At 33.9% G+C, this 25,500-nt stretch overlaps 1 protein-coding gene across 5 annotated transcripts in view; it reads right to left on the bottom strand.

The window, feature by feature from the left end:
- The window catches only part of LOC106460377 (rab GTPase-binding effector protein 1-like), a 94,232-nt gene extending 70,235 nt beyond the window's left edge, over window positions 1–23,997 (bottom strand). For 2 of the 5 annotated variants that reach the window (XM_022387084.1, XM_022387081.1), the window contains exons 1-4: window positions 23,725–23,997; window positions 10,605–10,820; window positions 9,444–9,588; window positions 4,279–4,396 (exon numbers count right to left, since the gene is read on the bottom strand). In XM_022387084.1, coding sequence (XP_022242792.1) covers window positions 4,279–4,396; window positions 9,444–9,588; window positions 10,605–10,820; window positions 23,725–23,743 — 498 coding nt within the window. In that variant the 5' untranslated portion in view covers window positions 23,744–23,997. Of the gene's footprint in view, window positions 1–4,278; window positions 4,397–9,443; window positions 9,589–10,604; window positions 10,821–15,651; window positions 15,675–23,724 lie in introns of those variants that run through there. The other 3 variants (XM_022387082.1, XM_013920070.2, XM_022387083.1) reach the window with 3 other exon arrangements.
- Between the last annotated feature and the right edge of the window lie 1,503 nt (window positions 23,998–25,500).

The raw sequence follows: 25,500 nt of genomic DNA, 5'->3' as shown, positions 1-25,500 counted from the left end.
AAAACACAGCCAAGACAAGTTACTCTGTGCAGACCAAAGGTCACCTTTATGTTATTTGATATGGTAACGTGAGTGCACATGAGCTGCATCATTGTAATTTCTGTATTGTTAGCCAGGAATGGCTGAAAAGTCAATATAATAAAAACATATAAAGGTATGATGTTATGAGATTTAAGCTATTTCGTCTAAACATTTATGTTTTCGTGTTATAATTTCTAGAATGAATAAGGCATAATTTATGTTTATTTCTTAATTTTTTATGGCGGTTGTGAGATTGGGCAAATCTACCGAACCCATACAGAAATTAATTACTGAAAATAACAGATAAAACATAAAGCTTTTTCTTAAGAAATGTTTGATAACTATCCGGACACTATAAAGATTTCACATGTGAAATTTCAAAATTTTCTGATGCATAAAAGTATTTTTAATCTTAAAATGAAAATTACTTTGCATGATAGATAGGCACGATGTGAAAAAAAAAAGGCATGAAAGAAACAATGCTTTACAAACCTTAAGGCTTAATAAAAAAAATTACATATTTTGTGTATTAAAGCATTGTAATGTTTACTCATAATCTGACAAATTCATTCACATTTGCTAACTAATTTAAAAGTTATACCATGAAAACAATAACAAGCACAAAATGGTTATGAGGTCGGTCTCAGGGATCGAGCCCGGGCTGAAAAAGTTAAAAACCTTTTGATATTCATTTAGAAGACTCTAGAGATTATGCAAATGAAATGTGAAAACTGTGAGATAATAAATAGTATTCTTGTACTCAAAATTAAAATCATCTTATATGTTAACTATTCAGTCTGAGTGCAAATAACTACATTATAGAACAAATATTTTATTAAATTAGTAGAAAAACAAAAATTGAATATTTTATTTTTCTGAAACTACATACTTTTAGGAAAGTTCATGCCATATTTCAAACAATTTCATCCACTACTTTCACTTTTGTAAAGAACTTTCACGAGAGTTACATAACCTACTTACAAAACTAGTAAGTCATCATAATAGGGTTAAACACATGAATTTAGGTTGAATTTAGCTCAAGGCTAATGACATGCAAGGAATATAGCTGTTCTGTGTGTGTAAGTAAGGTAGTCTCGAAAGTTTTTTCAAGTGATATACAACGTATTATGAAAATTTTCTTAAACACACACACACACACACACAAAATTAAAAATAAACTTACTATGTTTTCCAATACAGCACAAGAAATTAAAAACTGCTTACTAAATTTCATGAAAATTGATAGAGCAGTTTTAATTCAACATCACCCTTTTGGAAGCTTTTTGTTAAAACTTCGTGTACCTTGTCCAGCTGATAAAGAAATACAATTAACCCTATTGTCACAGATATCCTTTACTGCACATAACACAAAGTTTTAGTGTCCTACATTCAATACTTTATTAAACTAACTTTTTTTTATGTTATACAAATTAGTATAGCATAAAATCTTAGCTAATAATCCATATCTTAATGGTATATAACTTTTAAGTTCTTAATTGTAGAAAGCAATATTTTAAAAAATCCTGAATTTCCCCTAATGTGATACACATGGCACATTTTTTCTAGGTATCTTCTGTTCTCTATTTTATCCACCACCCCTCCAAAATGTACATAAGTAAACATAAGTTGCTCACGATAAAATTGTCATTGCTCAGACAAACCATAATTTTTATAGCCTTCAATTTTGTTTGATTACAGAGCTGTCAAATAGAAAATCAGACCCCTCCTGCCACACCCACCTGTCACATCCTTTCTTTCAGAGTTTGTTAATAGTTCTCTCTTACATTTAATTATACACTACCTATAATCAATAGAAAGTCGAGGTTTTCATCTATCAAATGACATATTGTATAACAATGTGTTTTGAACAGATACAATTTCATCAATTTCACTCAGAGTACAAGCTCCATTCCCATAGCTTGGATGAATTTGTAATGGCTCTTGTCACATAGTTAGAAAGCCAGAAAAATTTTGAGTTTGGGGAAATTGTCTACTTTTTGCATGTTATTAGTCTATGTTCTTTGGTGCATTATTTAAAAAGAAGATTGGATAAGTACTTTGTTTCTTGTTTTTCATGTTCATTCTTCATTTATTATTCTAAAAGTAACTAAAATTTAAAAATGGGGATCTTTTTAGGTTAGTTATGATTAAATTAGGTAAAATAAATAATAATAATAATGTAATAAAAATGTTTCACAAGGCACACATGAGAGTAGCTTGTAGTAGCTCCTGGGTAATGTAATTTGATATTGTAACATGAGCTGCACTTTCCCAGTGATTTACAACTTATAATGGTGCAGATGGTAGTTAGACACCATTCAAAGGGCAATAAAACAATAAACTTTTGTTATAAATAGATGTATACTGTTATGAGCTTAAAGCTACTTAGGAGAAGCAAATGTAGTTTCATGTTAGAATTTGAAGTCATTCTAGATAGAAAAAAAGGGTAATTTAAATATATTTTGATTTTTTTTTATTTTTTTTTTGTGGTTACGAGGTTGGCAAATTGACTGATCCCATATAGAGATATGGTAGAGAACATAACAGATAAACTAAAACGTTTTACTGAAAAAAGTTTGAAATGTATCAAGGAGGTTTTATGAATTACACAAAGGAAATTTCTAGACAAAAACCACTTCCGACCACAAAACCTGGACACCATCCACAGAAAGTGATGCTCTGCATTTGGTGAGACATCAAAGGAGTAATTCATTTCAAACTCCTCAATCCACAGTGAACTATCAATGCAGAGATCTACAACCAGCAACTGGAACGTTTAAATCAAGCCCTTCATCAGAAACGCCCTTCACTCATCAATCGGAAAGGTGTTCTTCTTCTCCACGACAATGCACGTTCACATGTGGCATGTCTGACACAACATAAGATTATGGAGTTGGATTTGGAAGTTTCCTCCACCCACCATATTATCCAGATATCGCACCATCAGATTACCATCTTTTTCATTCACTGCAACATCATTTTAATGGGAAAACATATGCAAATGTGAAAGATGTCAAAGAGGACATCGACATGATTTATTTGCTTCAAAGCCAAGTGATTTCTTTAATCAGGGCATTAATAACCTGATTGTAAGATGGAAAAGCATCATTGATAAAAATGGAGACTATTCATTTAATAAATGTTTTGTTTTAATATATAAGTTGTTCAGGTTTTTTCATCTAAAAAAAAGGCAACATTAATTTCTTGAGGGCCTAATATGTGATTTTTTGTATGTGAAAGACTTATAATGTTAACTTGAAAAACTGCCAAATTTTGTGAAGATATACACACTATATTGAAAGTTAAAACTATTAAATCTATAAAGACTTTAAATGAGTACAAAGGGGTCACGTAGTCAGTCAAATTGACTTAAAATATGTTTCATGTGTAGTTCATTTTTCTTTAAATGTATCATATTTGGCTTATGTCTGGTAAAGAAAATTTTGTAGCCTTTTAAGTGTGTTTGAGGACCACATTGGCTGGCAGGTTGGTTTAAGTTATCCACCACTGTTCTACGTGTTCTTACAAGAAACAGCTAGAACTCAAACAAAATATCTTTTCAGATTTTCTAATAAAACTTTATCAAAGGATTGGTTCTATCCCCCTCACTGTACACACTGAAACATAGTTCAATTAGACGATTTCTAACCAAGTTAATACACCATCAATTTAAGTGTTCAAACACATGTGAATTAGAAGATTAATTCTAACCCAATCAAAAAATATTACTGTAAGTATTTAAACAAAAGAGATTAGAAAATTTGTTCCAATGCAGTCAAAACAACATCACAGTAAAGGTTCAAGCACAATGAATTAATAATTAATTCTAACCAAATCAGAACATCATTGCTGTAAATATTCAAAACACAACTAACTTAGAATTAAAATAGTCTTTAACCAACCACAGTATCTTTAACGTAGATATATTATCTAATTTAAATAGACTATAATATCCATTCAACCTAACTAAATTATATTAACATAGAGGTTCTAATAATGAAACAGTGTCAACAAAATTTTCCCTTAAAAAGCTTGATCATAATTATAAAGCCACAGTGTGAACCTAATACATCAAAATAAAAATACTACAAATAGGGTACGAAACTGATGAATCAATGTATTCTAATCATTACAAGTTTTTATATTGACTCAGCATACTCCTAGTCAGGTTAATATATTAATTACTTCTTTCATTTTTAGTTCTGATCTATGAAGATAGCTTACTTTGATTAGAAGTGAATAATAATATATAATTACCTTCTTCATGCTGTCCTCCAAGTTTTCACTATTATCATTCCATGTACTAAATGTGTGTGGACTAATACTGCCAACCCGTTGTTTCAGAGATTTGGCCACTGATGTGAGAACTCCTTCCCTAGTGTGGGGAAAAAGTGTAGTTGTCACAGTTTAGACAGTTCAGAATTGTAGTCCTAGATATACTTAAAATACATCTTACAATTAATAATACACCACCAGATTGTTAAAGAGATCAGAATTAAGAAAGATCAGTGCACCTAAGAGTACAGTTGTTGTCCTAGAAATACTGAAAATACATTTTACAGTTAATGACATCACCACTAGATTGTTTAAAGATTTCAGAGTTTAGAAAGGTCAGTGCACCTAGGAGTACAGTTTTAGTCCAAGATATAATGAAAATATACTTTATAATCACCACCACTAGGTTTTAAAGTGATCAGAGTCAAGAAAAGTTGGTAGATCTGTGACCACAGAAACACCACATTTTACAGTTTTACACCACAACCACCATTAAGTTATTTAATAGATGTAACACTAACCTTTTCAAAGCTTTCATTTTAATTCATCATTACAATAAGAATATATTTTCAGCAGTATCACATTTAAACTGTGCAAATTCTACAGTTCCCATATTCATGCATATAGTTTTATATCAATTAACAAGGAAGGGGCAGACAAGTAAATTAAAAGTTTGGAGACAGCTTCAATGGGTAATGAAGAAAATTTACTATAAATAAATTGTTTTATTGAATTTATTTAAATAGATCTCAATAAATTTTCATCTGTCTTTTAGAGCTGAGAAATAAGTGGTAGTTACTAATTGATTAATCAACGGGTTCATTAATCTAGTACATCTGAATAATCAATTAGTATACCTCGCCTCCTACAACCTGTAAAGCAAAAAAATATATAAAAAACAAATGAGTAGGCACTGTTCATCTTAACATTTCAAACCACAGCATTACTCTAAAATGGTATTAGTATTCTTGTTTTCTTTTATATCATTTTGTTGTTTTCTTAAAGTAATTTTCAAATTACCCCTTGGTTCACATGATAGAACTCTTCCGAAGATTTTCATTTGCATATTTGCAAAAAACATTCCTTGTCAAAAAATATCTTCTATTGAGTTTTATGGAAAGTTTCTACTTGGCGGATGAATCACGAATATCGACTAAATACCATCACATGATAGCCATTGTTTGTTTTTCAAATATTCAGTAATCTCACAATGATGTTATATAAATCAAATAAATTGATAATTAAATAATGAAAAGATGTTTTATGCTAAAGATAGGGGAAGTAATATTTTTATTTAAAAGATGTCAAAATTACAGTTATAAATAATTAAGTAGCCAGTTACCCAATATATTTATGTGCATTGTTTCAATAGGAAAAACAATATTGAATAAAGATTTGAGTCATCAAAATATTTTGCAATCACCTACTGTACTCATTAAATAGTGAATTTCACTTATCTGATGTGATAAAAATCTTATTCTTATCTGGAGAACATAATAAATAAAACCTTATGTTTACAGCCAACTTAAAACTAATGATGACAAAATCTTCTCCAAGCATTTTATATTTTTCACTGTAATTTAAAAAAAAATTCTTTTTTACCCATTCAACCCATCTCTAAACTGTATATGCTTATCAACCTTATCTCAAGTTATCTGATGTCTTCTCACTGAAGTCAATTTCTATAGCTTTTAAACAGATATAATTTAACACACAAGTACTTTCACAATTCACAAGGAAGAGAACATTTACACAAACTACAAAAAAGAAATATTTGGTTTGAATTTCATACAAAGCTACACAAGGGCTATCTGCACTAGCCATCCCTAATTTAGCAGTGAAAGACTAGAGGGAAGGCAGCTAGTCATCACCACCCACCACCAACTCTTGGGCTACTCTTTTACCAAGGAATAGTGGGATTGACTGTCACATTATAATACCCCCACAGCTGAAAGGGCAAGCATGTTTGGTGAAACAGGGATTCGAACCTGTGATCCTTGGATTGTGAGCCAAGTGCCTTACCACTTGGCCAAGTCGGACTACAAAAGAAGTTTAAGAAGTTTTAAACCTATATATTTATTAGTATGTGATGTCTAATTCTTGCTCTATCCAATCATATATACTTTCTTTATAGCTGTTTTCAAAACTGTGTTTTATCAGTAAATGATCAAACCACTTGGTATGACACCATATAGCAAGGTTTCAACCAAGACCAATACAAAAACTAAGGGAAATGGTTGAGAATCAAGTAGTAAATAATATATTTTGAAGGGGGTGATACATTCTTAGTAGAAATAGTTATTCTTTGAGATAAGCATAGAAATTCTAAAAAAAAAAGACAATCAACAAGTTAAAATCGTTTAAATACTTAGAATTAATGTATCAAATTTCCTTAAACATTTGTGGCAAAAATATATCAAAAGCTAGAGGAAATTCTGTCTTCAAGCATAATAATTTAAGAGTAGTTTATTTTGTTCATCATAAACTTGTACATGAAAATTTATCATACATGTAAGGTTGTATAAAACCTGTAACAACTTAAATATAATGTGATCAATAGCGTTTCGCATGACTACTGTACTAAAAACTACTGAACTTTTGTTGATAAAAATAAATACATTACTCAGTGATATTTTCAAACGACAAATTTTTATATAAAGTTAAACATTATCACCCTAAAAACATCCAAAATATAATACTTAACAAAATGACTAGTTTCAATTATAGGTTTACATCATATGCAAGTTAGTTGACTGCTTCATTCATTTTTGGAAATAAATTATTTTTCAAAACACATACAAAAGTCAATACAGATATTTGATGAACAATACTGATGCTCATAAAACAAAAACAAGTAATTATGTTAAACATTTTTCAAACAAATAATTGATGCAAGCTTCAAATTAGGTTAAACACTGTTAGGTTAAGCTGTTAGTCAAGACAAGGTCAGTCCAGGGTGTTGAAATGGGGGGGGGGTTCCAGATAAACCTCTACTAGCACTGTATATATATTGATAAATTTATATTACTTGCATTATTCTTCTACTGATAACTATACACTACTTGTAGCTTTAATAATAAAATCAATTAAAAATCCTACAACATTATTAGTAGTAGATCAGCTGGGTTATAATCCAATGATTTCAAGGTTTACATCTTTATTTTTAGTAATGTGATTGATACATAAAAAAAACAGTTACAGACAAACATTTCATACTTTGTAATTAAAACAAATGGTTTATAATTATATTTAGAAAAACAAATACAAAGTCTACACCTGAATTCATATTTTGGCATTCATAAACAGGATGCCTGGTTTTGATTATTTTTAAGTATTCACTCATAGCATTTGCATTTTTATTTGCTTTACACATCAACAATATGAAAACATCTCTCTCTCAAGTAATATATCTTCCAACTAATGAAAAATCAATTTTATAACAAGTATATGTTATAAGAGCTGCAGGTATCCTAAGCAATACTAACTTTAATGAAAACAAATCTTTCAAGTTTATAGCACACATATTGCTAGTGTTTAATTGAATTCATATTGTTTATTTGTTTAGGAATAATTGGTTATTGGCTGAAACAACAGGCAGATTGTTGTATATTCCAGCAGTGTTCATTAAAGAAAAACTGAACAAAAAAGCTTTTACTGTATTTAATAAAGCAGTCAAATAAAATATTTGCATCTGATATTGGTTTTTGACACTATATGGTTGTTTTTTATTAATTTCCAAAAACAATGGAGGGGTTTGGACCCCCAAGTCTGTACTTAATTTTATAACATTATTTAATACAGTTATTAATTTCTGAAATAACATAGGTGGAAAGGATGGAGTTTTGCCCCCCCCCCTTTGACCCTTCCCTTAACATGTGCTTGCTTATACAACAATAAATAATATGGTTATAAGTTTCTGAAAACATGTGTGTGAGTTAACCCCCTGGAACCCTCCATAAGAACTGCACCTCCTTATACAAAATTAAAGAATACAGTTATTAATTTAAAAAAAAACTGATGGGAAGATCTGGATCCTTTAGCCCTCCACCAAATGTGCACCTGCTTATACAAGATTAGAAAATATAATTACACAGTTCTAAATTAGAAACATAATAAAATGTAAAAAACAGTAAATTTATTCAATACTTATGAAGCCAGATAGTTGGCAGTGGGAGCTACCTACTAGTTACCTTCCCTTTACTCAGCAGTTCAAAACTGATGACAGTGGCTGATAGCCTTAGAAGCTTTGCAATAATTGAAGATGAGTAAATTTGGTGGCAATTGAAATCAAACCTAAACCCTCAAATCATGAAGCATCCCCCCCAACTTATTTTGTAGTTTGTGCTTAACAACAAACAAACATAATGGCAATATTTTGATTACTTGGACATTTGGAATAATCAAAATGGTAAATGAACAAAAAACATAATTTTGATTAGTTGATCATTTTTGTGACAATTGAGTTAATGATTGTTGAAATAATGGAAAATGATAATAATTTTAAATACTAATTTTGATTAGTTGATTATTTTGTGACATTAATGCATTAATCATAATTTCAATTAATTAATTAGTCTATGAGACACTAATCGAGGTAATTGCTGCTCACAGGTAACTGATTAAACCAATTAAATTGCCCAACTCTGCTATCTTTACAGTGGTTTCACTACACTTAGTAACAGTTCTGTGGTGTAAATACATTAATAATTTACTACATAGTGCTATGTATTAGAGTAACAATAAACCTTAAGAAATAAACACATGATAGTAAATAAAGTATAAGATCAAAAAAATAATAATTTACAAAGCAAAAAACTTGATAATCCAGGTGTTTGAAATACAGACATTCCTGCTTCATGGATGAAATATAAATATTTTTTAGGTTTTGAATACCATGATATATTGTTTCTGTTAAATTAGAAGTTATTTAAATTTAACCTTTAGACTGAGAACTTGCTTGTTTTTAGGAGGAAAAAACATATTTCATTAATATGTACAAAAAAGATCTAACATCAGTAATATTTAATTTCATTCATTTGTTGCATCAATCATTGCATTTTTGTGGTTTAGCCATTTTACAGTTTTTTCAAAATCTCTGTTGTTAAATACTTAACCTCTGTTTGTTAGATGACAAAATACTACTGTACCTTTCCCTTGCCTTCATTTCATTTAACTCTGCATCTAACTTCTCATTGATTTGCTGAAGTCTGGCAATTTCAGTCTCATAGCAGTTAGATGAACCTGTAGCAGCATCACCAACAGCTTCTATTAAGAAGCAAATCAGACTTCTTTCTTCAAAGATAAATTGCATATAACTTTATCCATACAACACATTATGATTGTACATTAACTTAAAAACTAAGTAAATTACTAGCTTACATACACAGTGGACAGATGGCTGCTGTCGTATTTAACTCCACTGATGCCCAACAAGCAAGTATCAAGATCCACAATAAACAGAAGATTTAAAAAATGTTTTGCAAAGAATAAATCAAACAAATAGCAAAGGAATCAGGAATCACATAATTGTGAAAACAAGAAACAACAATTTTATTACATACATACTAATGTTGAAATATACTGGGGTCTAACTGATAAAAGCTAACTTCTTTGTTGGTTTGAACAGTCTGGCTGCAGAAGCAGAGAAAGTCAGAAACTGCAAAATTGTCTACACTCGATTAAATACAAGAGTAATGTATCCACAGCACACTACTTAGGCAGACAAAAGCCTGCAGTATAACACAATGCTACATTGTCTACATTAGCAACCATTGCACTGTGTAAATCCAAGGGAAGATTAACACCCCAGCTCATACAAACATCTGTATAACCCCTCCTCTTGGGTATAATTCACAACCTACAGAAGTGATGACACAGAAACACAGTCAAGCAAGTATACCCTTTATGAAATTGTCACTGTGAAATGTAATCCCATTTTAAGGTGAGGATTAATGTTTCTGACTCTTCACATCCTGATCACAAGAATGTCAGCTAAGTGCAAACCACTTATGCATAAATTTTGATTTAATCCCAGAATATACCTGACCAAAGATATATTCATTTCTAGTTTTGAGTGTATAAAACACAGAAGTTTTCCAACTGCTACACTGCTTAAAGCTTAAACTCTGGTAGCTTGGGTGGTAGAGCATCAGTTAAGATAGATATATGAAAATCCCAACCCTGATATAAAATGTCCAGTAAATATTTTATTTCGGGCAATGAATATTTTTCTCCATGTAATTCAAAATTGTTGTTTTGTTTTTACTTTCCTTATTAAATTCTAAATTAATGAAATTTTCCACTTGTACCTGTCAGAATCTCCTGGAGAGATGCTATCTCTTCCTTACATTTCTGCTTTTCATTTTCAATTTCGTTATCTTTTTGACACTCCACAACAGCCAGAAGTGATTTAGTTTCTTCTAATTCCTTTAACAGCTGCCTTACTTTCACTTCCAGAGCCTTACTTTTTGTCAGTGGATCATCAAAAATGGAACAGTCTCCATCTTTCAATGCTGTGTATGATACTGTTACCAATTTTTTACTTTAAAAAGTTATATACTTCTTGAAACTATTGAGCTCTCTTTGCTCTTTCATCCACTTGAAAAATAAATGTACACAGATAAAGTTCTAAAACTTATAATCTATGCTATAATACATTTTGATACCATGATAAACCAAAGAACAAAATGATAACATGTTTATACAATATTCAGAATGGTTAGAAGTACTACAAGCACTCACAATTTTTCCTCAGCAATACAATTAAAATTTAGTAAAAAAAATAGAAAAATAATAAATCAACACCCATTAGCCAAACTGTTTTAAGTTCTTGATGAAAAAACAGTATTACAACTTATGCACAGATTATATCAGAGGGCAACAAAATAATAAATGTATACAAACTGCTCTCACTAATAATTGAACCAACAGAAGTTCTAAAGTGTCAAAATGTTTTCAAGAGGGACTCATTCAACCTGAGTTATTTCTCATTGTCATAACATTAAAGCTTTTAGTTTACCTTGTAGTTTCCAGTGTACAAAGTTGAAGAGCAATTCACAAGTTCACATGCTCTAATAATCAGATTTGTATTACCTTGTTCACATGCAGGTTATGCTATTACGTGACTACCTTTGGAAAAGTGGCTAAGGAATAGTGAATTCTTTCTAATATTTTCTCTAAAATTGAAAACATTGTACAGTTTTTGAAAATGACAGAATAGATGTATTGGACTTTGAAAAATATTTCTAGCAATTTTCTAAACTAAACACTCGCTAAAAACATTAAAAACCTAAAGGTCAAACTAGCAAAATATATACATAATTATTTTCAAATTGACATAGAAAATACAGTAGTGAAATACAATTATGTATCTTTACTAGTCATACAAGGTATAATTATGTTAGAAGCTTAAGCTTTTCTGGTAGTCAAAGTTAAACAATTTGAAAGGCTCCTGTTTCAGGGTTGTTTTTGTAAAAAAGATTGTAACAAGTACCAAGAAATAGATCACCTGCAGAAGAACATTTATTGCAGGAATATAAGACCACCAAATTTAGGCTTAAGGTGGGAAACACCATGAATTTTACATTCTATTTTTCTGATTCTTTTTCAACAGAAAGAACTTTTCCATATACTCAAAATGGATAAAATGTGATGGGATAAGAAAAAGAGCAACTAGCAATTAGAGAAAGAGTAACAAACATAACATCAACAACAAAAAGCTAGACACTCTGATGGACAATGAGAATGGATTAAAGGTATTTGGTCAGAGAAACTGTCACATCTGGCAGACAGAATTCCTGGGAATATTCTTCCATAAAACAACAAGCACTTGATTTAAGGCTGATGAACAAACTGTTAAAAATGAGTCAGCCAAGTAAATAACATCAAAGGCAGATGCTCCACCTAAGTAATATTAAGCAATAAAGAAATGACTGAAAACTTGATTCTGAGAAGATGCAAAAAAGATTAAAGTAGAGAGAAATAAACCATCCATGTACTGATTAACAACATCCAAACCTCATATATTTGAATCTGCAATTACAAATCAACACAAAAAGAATCATGCAGTTAAATAACACAGATTTTAAGTTTTTTTGATAGGGTCACAGTTATGCAGTATCAGGAAAAACAAAAGGTGTGGGACATGGCCCCAAAAACTATGAGATTGAGGAGACTGAAGACCCCCAATCCAAAAGTCAAGTGAGAAAGTCCGCATAACGAGGAACAGTGGGTTGATCAGGGTGAAACCCTGGACCCAGAAATCAACAATGGAAAACATTCCATTTGCATTGAGAAACATCCATGAAGGAAAAGAGAATAAAACAAGCCAAAAAAAAGCTAACCACCATGAAGAGCCAAATCTCCTCGCCTATGACTGGAGGAAAACCAGGCGTGAATACAAAGGACAGGAAGGTCTGGATGAAACACTTGTGACTGAGGGTGACAAAGAAGGGATGGAGTCAAAGGAAGAGGTAACAGAGGAGAAAGTTGGAGCTGGAAAAGCCATGGAAACCACAGCTGAGATGGCCAGGAAGGGGCTATCAAAAAGACTGAACATGGAGTGTCAGGGACGATCGAAATCATCTGGTCCAATCTTGGCTGAAAACATCGATAGCTAGAGCATGAAGACAAGGGACTGGAGACCAAAACTAAGGCAATTTGTGGTTAGGGACATAGCAAAAGCTTCAATGTGAGGAGTACTCCACTGAAGACTAAGCCACTAGAAAACAAAAGGATCAAGAGACCACTCTGTGGAATAGATTTAGTATAGAAAGGAATACAATCTGCAATAAGAGCAAAATCATCCAGAACATGGCTTGCAATGATATGATTATCAAGCGTATGGGCCCAAAAGGAAGATCCAATATATGAAGACCGAGGAATCGAGAATGGGTGCCATCCTAGAGATTGAGATAAGTAACCACTGGAGAAACGTTTGGATCATTACCAGATGATTTCTGGCCAGATGGAGATAATGAACTAAAATACGACTTCCAGTGAATAGCTCCAGGATGTTGATATGATAAGACTTCTCGGCTGCAGACCAAAACTCCAAAGCTTCCAGTTGATTGACCCATGCCCCTCATCTCCAAAGGGATGTGTCCATGAAATGTGTAACTCTGGAAGAGGAAGTGGAACACCCACTGACACACGAGTCATGTCAAACCACCAATGCAGATGGTTGACAAGGGTAGAAGGAATGGTAATAAGAGCCAAAAAAAGTATCCCAAGCAAGATTCCACTGGTCAAGAATAGCCCACAAAAGAGCTCACACACAAGCTTGGCTGATAAGGGCTATATTGGAAGATCACATCCCCAAAAGTGACAGAACCTCGTGAGCTGTAATAAAACTGAAAGCCCCATCAAATGAAGTCGAAAAGGAGGATGTGCACAACTGACATAGGTGTCAATAAAGAAAAACACCTGAATGAACAAATTATTGGATAGGTCGCAGTAAGTACTTCTCCAACTTGATGAACCAGTCCACTACAGCCGCCTCCAGGAGCAGCTGATGAGGGTAAAAAGACTCCTGTTCAGAACGAGCTAACAGTTGCCAGTCATCCAAAGAAAGAGGAAAGCACAACTCAAAAGCACGTAAGTGATAAAAGAAATACAAAGCATACAAGGCGAACGCAAATCCGAAGGGCATTGTGCAAAACAGAAAAACCACCCCATGGAAAATAACCAAAGAGAGGGTTGTGAGTGACAAGACATATCGGGAGATGCAAATAAGCATTCACAATGTCCATCATGGTCATCTATAAAACTCAAGAAAACCCACCTGAGGGTGAGAAAAGACTAAGGTAAAACAGGGAATATTGAAAATGGATTGAGGCGGGACAAACCTATTAAATGCTGCCAGTTTCCGGTTTTTCATGAGGACAACAAACAGCCTGGAAGAAAAGCCTAGAGAAAGATGATGAACAGGTGAAATGGCCTGTTGAGACAGAAGATCTTGTACTCCTTCAGAAAAAGGTACCTGAGACAAAGAAGGTGGTGAAAGAAATAGTAGGACAAGTTTCTCTGATAAAACCCAAAGAATCCATGGATCTGTAGTGAAAGATCACCAAAGGGTAAAAATATCATATGGTCAAGCTTCTATCAGACCGGAACACTCTGATTAGACTCCAGTACTGTTGCCGACATGCCCATCTATGCTGAATAAAATGAAGAGATGACAAACCCCTGGAAGGAGGAACAGGGAAGGGTAGGTAAGAACCAGGATGGGAAACAGTAATATTGGCTTGTCATGGCTCCAACTGTGACAAACGTGCAGAAAGGGTAGTGTTGATGCTCAGACTACACACAAGATTTCAAAGTCTCAGGTACATGATTGAAAACCTACTGCCAAAGAAAAAGATCAAATGTAAATCCCTAAAAGAAAGAGGCAGCAAATGAACCTGGGACAAGGTCACATCACAACCCAGAATATCTCAACAACAGCGAAACCATGTGTGTGTAAAGTGAGAGCCAAAAATGACAAAGGAGCCAATGTGGAGGTAATAAGGAATCATAGGAAAATGGGGAAATGGATAAAACATCACATACCTGAGAAATCATGATGAAAAATGCCATATTAGTTCTAGCTGATTCTGCAGGAGGGGAAATGAAAGACACTGCAAAATCCAGTGATGTAAAAAGGCTGTTTAATCTTCATTGACCCAAACAGATTCGATTTGTTCAGGAGGATCAGTGGTGCAAGTTCAGAAGAATGAGGTTGACCCATATAATGATCAATCTCATGGCAGATAATAGCAGAGAAATCCAACTATGGGGGTCTCCCCCACCTGCAGCCTGTGAAATAGTGGTAGAGCTTTGATACCAAAAGTGGGAACATGAACCTCAAAATTTATTGGAGAAATACATAAATCAAACAAGTGTTTGACATAAAATATGCATGTGTGAGGCAAAAAATAAAGACTGGGAAATCAAGTAAAAGTAAAAGATTTATTCAATGTAAAGAAAAAATAAGGAAGAAATCCCACTTTGAAAATTAAACTATTAGAATCAAGAAAGTGATTCACACGAAGAGCACCAAAAAAAGTTTGAACACGAATACTGCCAAACAAGAAGTGATAGTTTGGTAAAATTGCATAGAGGGAGTCACTTGTATCATGATATTATGGAATATATATATATATAGATACCACTGTAGTTGTCTGGCAGAAAACCCATCTCAACAGTGGGCACTATAGAAACCAAGGCGAATGGGTTTGACACTTTCCATTACCCCTGACTCGATACAGATTTAGGGAAGTAAGTATACACTGTGAGACAACACCAGACACTTGGCGAGTTTGGAAAAATTAATGGTAGTACATTAGAAAAAGTTAAGAAAATAAAAGAGAAACTTACTCATTACAGATGGTGAGTAGACTGGAGAATAGCAATTGGAGGGAGGTGATATCTGAGGAAACAGAAACCTCTAGATGGAGGAGATAATGGGAGCAAAGGTGTTAGATGTAGTCCACATTTCCACCAGGAGGATCTTGTCCATGTGTCACTGAAAATGCAAGGTCAGAGAGCGAGTCAAATAGTGGAGTTGATGTGATGAAAGGTGATACAGCCTATGAGCATCTCCATCCAGGAAAGACTAAATGATTCGGACAGGATGACAAATCCATCTGGTGAGCATAAAAAATATGAAATCTCTGGAAGAAGAGGGGGTCCCATGACAAAAATAAACAATTGCAGAAAATACAAAATGAGGTCTTGAACACTAAGTAATACCTCGCTGCCTGAACTGGACATAAAGTCAATCAAAATCCATACAATCATAGAGGGCCAAGACTGATGGATGAGACATCGTAGAAAAGGTATGATCTTCCTACCAAGCCACCAAGTCGTATGAAAAAACGAGCAGTTAAGAAATCAAATCAAGGAAGACGTATGAAACAAAGTATAGGAAGCATCCAATGCAAGAAGATCTAGCAAGAAAGAGAAGGAAATAGGTTTTAAGGAAAAGTGATGTTATAAGAAGCAAGAATGGGGCCTTGGGTAAGTGTGTTTAGAACAATATTAAGGTTTCAATTGGGCAAAAGAACTGAACGAGGGGGAGAATGAACCAAGAAGGACTGGAACAAAGAGGGAAAAAACAGGATGAGGAGAAGATATAACCATAGCAAAAAAAAAAAAGGTGAGAGGTAGTTGACAAGGCTGCCTGATAACCTGCAATGGTAGAAACTAACAGTCCTTGTTCAAACAAATAGGTAAAGAAGGTCAAAACAGAGGCAAAATTAGAACATCCTGGTGGTAGAGAGCTGCAGATGGACCAGAGGGGGGGAGACATGCCACTTTTGTTGATAGACAGAGAAAGTAGAAGACAAACATGAATGAGATAATAGAATAGCTATGCAGTCAGAGCAACCAGACTGGTGAGAAAGGGATTGGATAACTCTTAATGTGTGAAGACAAAGGGATGACACTCCCATGTGAAAGAGAGATGTATAATGTTGGAGCAAGAGTGACCAAGATGGAGGCAGAAGAAGAGATGCTCTGTATTCCATTCAATGAAGAAAAGGAAATCAAAACTAAGACAGTCAAAATAGTGCTACCAACAGAACCCAACAAGGAGTGCCATAGTGCATGAATCAATGCCAAAACATATGAGAGAAGGCAAAAGGGAAAGGTATATACGTACAGAAAGAGATAAGACCAGTCCTGACTGAGAGCAACAAAAGCCTGAGCTTCTGGGTGAGATATTGGGGACCAGAAGAGGGGGAGTTTGGTATTGAGAAGAACAGTGAAGATACTGTTTACTGGTTTGCCAACTGGAAACAAATTCAACAAGTTATCTGATGATGGAGTGACCACTTCATAGGAAAAATCCTTTACAGTGGAGAGAGAGTTGATCTGCCACCAAATTCAAAGCTCCTGGAACATAACAGACTGTCAGATAAACCCGATGTGAGTGGGCCTAAAACATACATTCCAACTTCTGGAAACAAAGGTCCCTGGAGCGAGTGCCACCCTAACGACTGATATGGGAAATGATTGTAGACTTATCAGATATGATCATAACCAAGCGATTCACAAAATGAGATAGAAAATAATAACACATCCTATGGGTGGCCAAGAGTTTTAAAACACTGATGTGGAACGTATGTTCCATGGAAGACCAAATCCCAGATGCCAAGAAATTATCTAGAGATCCATCACAACCCATAAGAGATGTATTGGTAAAGAGATGGAAACCTGGTTGTGAGGAGGATGTGGCAGTATTATACCAACCAAAGTGTTGGCATGATCCAGCCACCAAGACAGATCATTCAAAGTCCATTGAAGAAGCCTCATGTGAGCCCAGCCTAGAAGGACAAGATGTTCTAGGGATGCGAAAGTCCCCAAAAGAGATAGGATCTTTCACACAGGAAGTATAGGAGGGACCACAGTCGAAGTGACTAGATGCTCCATGCCCCACAAACAAATGGGAGAAGACTGAGCCCAAATGAGTCAAGAACTGAAGAAGACTTCAAAATGGACCAAGTACTGAGTCAGAGTCAAGAAAACTTACCCAGCCAACCCAGATGAACTGCATCTTGAACCAGAAGTGACATAGACAAGAAAGAGGTGAGGAGGAGCCAATCATCCATGTAATAATGGAAACAAAGTCCAATATTGTGGACATGGCAAGTAAACACTCCCATTACTTTGTTGAAGACATAAGGAGCCAAAGCAATGCCAAAGCTTGAAACTGGTAAACCTCATGTCCCAGTGAATGAAATGAAGGAAATGACAGGAGGAAAGTGAAATTGGAATATGGAGAAAGGAATCTGAGATATCAACCATAATCCTCTATAGTCCAAGGAAAAAGAATCTACAGAGAAGAAGAAACCTCTCCATTTTGAATCGAGGGACCACCAGATGATGAGACACCAGTCCTTCGACTTTTGGGGAATAACAAAAAGATTAAAAACCATAGAGAAGGGTAAAAGATCCTCTCAATGTCTCTCATGTCCAAAAGATCTGATACCATGACCTCATGACACAGAAGATGCTGAGGATTTGAAAGAGGAGGAAAAGGAACATGAAAAAAGGACAGAGGAGGAAAATATGAGAAGTGAAGAGAAAGGCCATGTGTCAGAACCTGAATGACCCACTGGTCAGCCACAAAAGAGGTCCAAAGGTCTGCAGACAGAAAGAGAAATGCCTCTAGGGAACCTGAGCTGACTGGGTACAAAGGGACGAAGTCACTAATGAGACATGCAGTAGCCAACCCAAAGGGAGGGGGGGGACAACAAATAGCAGTAGAGGGATGAGATTCAAAAAAAGAGAGAGAAGTGGATGGTTCAGGGGGTTGAAGAATGGTAGTGATCTCATGAAGTTGTGAGAGATAAGAAACCAATTAGGAAAGGGAGAATTGGTATCCTGCAGCTTCAACCCAAGTCTTCAAGACCATATGTACACCTCTGAAGGATTCAGGGTAAAGAAAGAATCAGGCAGAGGTCACAGAGGTAAGAATGAAGAAGATGCATGGTAGAGAGAAAAGTATCACAGCCCAAAAGGTCTCAACAACAGAGAAACTAAATAAGCAGGGACAAGACGAAAAACTCTGGCCATGATATTAAAAAGGACTGACTGGAGATCTACAGAAAAACTATTGGAATCACAGTGTAGGGCTTCAAATGGGAGATGAAGAGAGAATAAGCAGTGAAGGAGATGGGTACAAAAAAACAAAGTCAGGACAATTTATCATTAGAGAGTGTTACTGGAGACAGGAGATAAACCACCCCAAGTAGGTAGAAGGGACTCCATGAATTGGAAATCCAAGAACATCCATAAATTATGACAAAGGAATCCTAGATTTCAGGAGAAAGAGGCATTTGAGAGTGGGAACGAGTCTTATCCAGGAACATATTAACATGGACATGTATCTCTGGAAAATAAGAAAAAAACAAAAAATCCTCACTGTGAGAGACATGTAGTAAGATACAGGAAAAATAAAAAACATAAGAAAAAGGGAAAATAAAGAACAAATCTGAGAAATCAAATACATAAAGAGATTTAGAAGAGAAACATTGTCCTCAATAGGTAAATAGGGGCCTAGTGCAGACCCAGGAAGTAGAAAAAAATGATCAAAGTCACCATTTTCACGACCAGGTCCAGAAAGAGGATATGGCACTTTAGATGCAGGGATAAGAAAATGAGGCAAGGAAGACATCAAAGAACCCACTGCACAATGAAATATGGCAGTAATGTCTTCAACAGTTAATGAGACTCCAGTAGCCACAAACAAAGTTGGGATAGTGTTAGCAACAGTACCAGAACTCGGGAAGAGGTAGTAGTAGATGACACTTGAGAATTCCTGGTCATTGTAGCAATTCTTCAGATCAAAAATTTTTTTTTATTTATTTAGTGGTGATATAAATTTAGATCCAGGTTAAAACAAACAAAAAGGAAACCAAAGAAAGTTAACACTGTGAAAAGGAAGCACAAATCTCATGAAATTGAATAAGTTTAAAACTCAAAGAAACATGTCCATTAAAGACAGTGCCAAGGATAAGAATAAAGTTAATTTTGAGTGCAAGTGCTTATGGTGATTTGCTGTGTATGGAGGATCTTTTACCCTCCTGTTGGTGGAGGTTTTCTGTATGATGTTTACATCATGTACTAGCACAGTTCATGTTATAACATGCGACTTAGGTGGGAGACAACTCAAGGCTTGTGGCATGTGCAAAATCTCAAAGGCAAACACACAAGAAAAGCTAAGCTATGCAGAGTGGTAAGTCTATCATTTTGCAACATTAAACACAGTTACACAACAATCTCTCTTTCCTGAATATTCTTCTACTTCAATTATTGCAAGCACATCTTCACTATTGGTTACAAAATAATCTAAAACTGCATCCCTCTGATTAGCTCTCTGACCATTTGATACAAAAACTTCTCCTGAATCACTTCAAGAAACTTCTCTCCCTCACTAGTTGACTGCATAAAATTAAAGTATCCCATTACTATTGAATCAGTGTTTTAATTAGTAACAACCCTGATCTCATTATACAATTTCTTACTGACTACATTAATCTGATCAGGCAGCCTTTAACAATTACAAATTAAGTACTTTCTACCCTGATCACAGTACTGTAGATTCAACCTCTTCACTATAATTTTTTATATCTTCATTCCCAACATAATGCAGTTTATCCCTTACATAAATAGCTATCCCAACCCTCTTTTAAAATTTCTGTTACTATTAAATAACTTATAACCTGAAATTTCAAAATAATTCCTTTTATCAGTACTCTCCAAATCCAACCAAATTTCAATAGTTCCCCTTATATCATAGTGTTCCATTTCACTTAAGACCTGAATTCATCCATTTTGTCATTGTTATTCCTAATGTTATGCTGTAAATCCTCATTCCATAGCATTCTTACCAGTTTGTTTATTCCCAATTTCTCAAATTTCCTCACCATTATGCAAGCTTAAACTGCTTTTAAAATTTTTATTAAAGCTTACCTTAACATCTTTCTACTAAACCTGCTTTAGTGGAGCCCAACTCTAGTATATGATGCACTTTTACCCTGAAAGACATCCCACAGGTCCAATCAGCCCACCTGTTGCTCTAAGCATATACTTGATAATCTTTTTTTATGCCTTACATCTCGCAAAGTAATAGATTCCTGCATTTAGTGTGAGGAAACACTCACAAAATGACAACAAATATATTTCTATCCTTTGTGAGATAGCAAATTATACTTTTATTTTGTCATGGTTTTCTTTACCTTTTATTGTTTAGCTCAACTACAAATTTTTAGTTATATTAAAGTGCTTACTCACCTTCTAGCTAGAGCATGTTGAAGTATGTTTGTATTACAAAACTGAAACAAGCTTCCACTAGCAGTGACATACAGATGTTAATGTTGTGAAAGATTATGTAAATTAACTAGTCACATGAAATGTAACCTCATGGTCTAACCACTAAATAAAAAATACTGCCTTGAGTTTAAATGAGTTAGTTCACAATATTTAGTTAAAATGAATTATTGCTGATTGTCACTCCATAGTGCTATTGATTTTGAAATGATTTCATTTTGGAATATTGTGTTTTTTTTTTGGAATTATGTTTTTTCTTCTGGTTTATTTTCCTCATTCCTTTATTTATTGAAATTAATAACATTGATATTTATGTTGTATTGTTCATTACCAATTGTATCAAGTCCTGGCCAGGCATGGATTTATTAACTGTGTTTTCTTTTTTGTAAGTGATAAAATTTGTATTCCATTATTTTGAAAGTTTAGTTTTGGATTTCCGTGGTTGTAAAAGTTTAACAAATTATTTTTTTGTTCTACTCTGATTGTAGTGGGGTTTTGTTTTTATCCATTATACCCTAAACTTTTGAAGTTTGTTACATTTTTAAGCAGTTCTTTTGATTGACAACTTCCAATATCATTTGCTACTATATGCACTACAAAAAGAGAATGCTCCTTTGTTCCAGCAATTAAACTGTCAATATGCTCTGTAATATCCTCTACTTTAGTACCTGGCAAGCAATTTTTATTTCTAGTCTTTCTAAGCTTCCCACTACAAATAATTTTACCAGTATATTTAATCAAGTTAATGAAGTAGTCCCCCACATGTAGAACTCTTGATTATCTCCTTTTTCGTTGCATTACTCTTATGATCACTATACTATGTGCTATTCAAAAGATTAATATATTTTCCAATAACAGTTAATTTACTGAAGTAATCATCATCACTGAACCTGAGAATTATACAGTGACTGTAAATTAGTCTGACAACTTATTTTATGGGTGAACAAGTTACTTGGAATTTACCATTCATCTATTCCAAGCACTAGAAGTAGAATGTGTGATACAACATATCAGTTATCACAATACTGTACAAACTATTTATACTTTATCAACCTCATAATTAGTTATAATTTTCCTATACTGAAAATGTATTTCCAATAGATATACTTACCCCTTCTCACAGATATAGCTATACTGCCCTCTATATGCACTGGGAACTGACATCCATGTGGGTTTAGGATGAGGGATCCCAATCGAAGAGGTGAAGTGCAATTTTGGTAACTCACTCCAGAGCTACAACATCCCCTCAGAGATGGAGCATTAGAAACGAGAACATCTCATCATCTACGCCACCAGAACACCAGCACCCTACTCTCAACTGAATGGTTTCATCATTAAATGTATCATCTATCATTATCACATTCAGGAGGATGCCTCCATGGTTGACCACCCCAGCAGCTTAGAACTGGAGAGTGGTAAGAAGGGTAAGAACATGCATCAGAAGGGTGTGTCAAACTCTTATGGGTGGAGGGTTGTCGGATGATGATTTACGTGTGAGATGCAATTGAGCCACGTTAATTATGATGTACGTGGGAGCTCAAGCCTTGTGACATGAGAAAGCACTTTTGCATATAGAGGGCAACACTGAACAAGAATGGCTATATCTGTGAGAAGAGGTAATGTACTGTATCAGAATTTATATATTGTTGTACTACTCAGTATACTAAGATGTCTCACTCAGAAGTTATTTATTTCATCCACTGCAGTATTATAGCATTCAAATTGTATTCCATTTAAACATTTCACATGTAATTAATAATAATGGTACTGTGCATGTCATCTAACAACATTGTCAGAGGACATGCCAATGCAATACATTTTTGAATGAAGTTAATGAAACTATTGAGCAGTATATTTCTATGTATAATAACTTTGGCCACTCACTATACATATATTAGCCTGAGGGTAAGTTTAGGCCAAATATTCCAAGATTTACTAAAATAAACAGTAATTTGTTTGTGATTCATTGCTTAATTACTAAATTAGGCTGAAGCAGTAAAAACTGTGAAGCTAATTTCTAAAATTTTAGCCTTTACAAAGTACTATCTTCCTTTTTTTTTTAAACTGTGTATCATTATCTCCAATAGTTTAAAATTATTTATCACATTGAAATAAACTAATAATTACTGATACTGGATTTTACTTCATTTCCGATAAACATTAATATTACTATCACTGATAATATCAGTTATACTTATTGTTATACTAGCTTCTAAAGTTCTGTATGAACTTTCCCTATGGCTATACAACTTCACTACAATTAGTTTTAACTTCTTAACTTAAAATTAAAGGTTTATTCTACACCTAATACAACATAAAATTCCAATGACTAATGGCTGTGTAGACAATTCATCAATTTTAGAATCTAAGTTAAATATATAATAACTTAAATAAAAGATTTACTAAAACTAAAACTAACCTTAGACTGAAGAGTAAGAAACTTTTTCAGTTAAAATGTCCTGTCACAGACTTCGACCTAACTAAAAGTAAAACTAGTATTCTATCAGCTAATGTTAAGTAGGGCTAAAATTATTACTTCAATTACAGTACTAATAGTATTCGTATTAACTACTACTAGTACTACATAGACCAACGTAAATCTAGAAAGTTTCCTACCTTTAGTTGTGTCATCCATGATTCAAAGAAACTAAGTAAATGTGAAGATAAAAATTCACTTTACAAAAGAACAAAATATGAAAAATAGTTAACAAATCATTTTACAGATAAAAAATATGATTGAACACTGTATTTCAAACTCTTATTTTCTACTAACGCCATGTTTACAGAAATTATAACCATGATCCGGATCATGCGTGAAAAGATCGACTTGTTTACTTCCCTTTACCGCAGGCTAAATTAAATAAAATAAAAATTTGAAAAAAAAATACTCGAAGATACACACGAAGCAATATTTAATTTATTGTTTGTTAATTTTGGTGTAAAGCCAGACATTAGATTATCTGCGCTCTATCCACCATGGTAAATCGAGCCTCGGATTTTAGCGATGTAAGTCCATAAACTTACCGCTGACTCACCGAGGAACAAAAACGTAATATCTCACAAACATGGTGTTACTTTCTTATATCAATGCTACACAATGGACGATCTGCACTCTGTCCACCACGTATAATCAAACTTAGAATTTTAGCATTGTAGGTTAGTAAATTCATCACTGGTCCATCGGACAACTAATTTGTTGTTAGAAATGTATTTTGAAAATGTTAGTTGATTAGATAAAGCACTATTTGTTTGTTTTGTATAATATCACACATTAAAAATGACTGAAAATTAAATCACAATAGAAGAAGGTAAGAGCAACAAATGTATGTGACTTCAGTATATTATAATTATACAGAGTCATCTGACACAAGTATGTTATAAATGTGCATTCTTATAGATTTAAAAATGATCAAATTGGCTCCATAAGCAGAACACAAACATATATTACCATCTAAGGTCCAGTTTTGAATTTACTATTTGGAGAGACTTTCTTAGACGTGGTGCTGAAATAAGCGGGTTATTACTCAAAGGCCCACTGATAATTATGAAAGTTTTATATAAGATGAAAAATCAATAATAACAAGAACGATTTGTTTGTTGTTGAGTTTCATGCAAAGCTCCTCGAGGGTTATCTGCTTTAGCCGACCCTGATTTAGAAATGATATACTACTGTAAACTGTTGGGATACTTTAATGGGATAGTGGAATTGATAGTCATATTGCAATGTCTCCAGTACTGACAGACAAGCATATTTGGCGATTGGACTCCAACACGCAACCTGCAGATTGTGAGCCGAATACCGTACACCAGACCATGTCAGGCCGCAAATAAGAATGATAAAACAATATTTAGTTGTAATTGAAAAAAAAAAAGAGTTATTCTCAGGTATATTGATCATCTTCTAGTAGGAAGTCAATACATCTCTAACTACAGGTTCGGCAGAATAAGCATTACAGTGTCAATCTAAATTTCTAGCAGACTGAGTTGAAAAAGCGAAACTGTATAGAAGTTTGCAATAATACAAAAACAAACAAATACAACTGTTACGTCTCCGTTTGTTAATTAACTTTCCGTAACTTCGTTCCGACAAAACTTTAGCGACACAAGTTCTTTACTTAATAAAACTGGTTTATTCTTTCCGAATACAACTTTACCGATACACTCAACTTCAACAATCGCGCTAAACAAACGCTATAACAACGAACGTGCTCAATAATACTGCTGACTGCAGATCAATTACTCACTCTCTATACACACATTACCTTACCTTCACGTTGTCCCCTCTTATATATACCCGCCTACCCTATCTAGTAAATACTAGAGCATTCATGAAAAAACAAGATAGTCCTAAAAACTAGAGGGCGCCACACCAGTCACGTGACCTCGATGACG

The sequence above is a fragment of the Limulus polyphemus genome, unplaced genomic scaffold (genome assembly GCF_000517525.1).
Source record: "Limulus polyphemus unplaced genomic scaffold, Limulus_polyphemus-2.1.2 Scaffold761, whole genome shotgun sequence".
Classification (NCBI taxonomy): domain Eukaryota; kingdom Metazoa; phylum Arthropoda; class Merostomata; order Xiphosura; family Limulidae; genus Limulus; species Limulus polyphemus.
The sequence above is the reverse complement of the archived record's forward strand: the minus strand, read 5'-3'. Positions and strand labels throughout refer to the sequence as shown.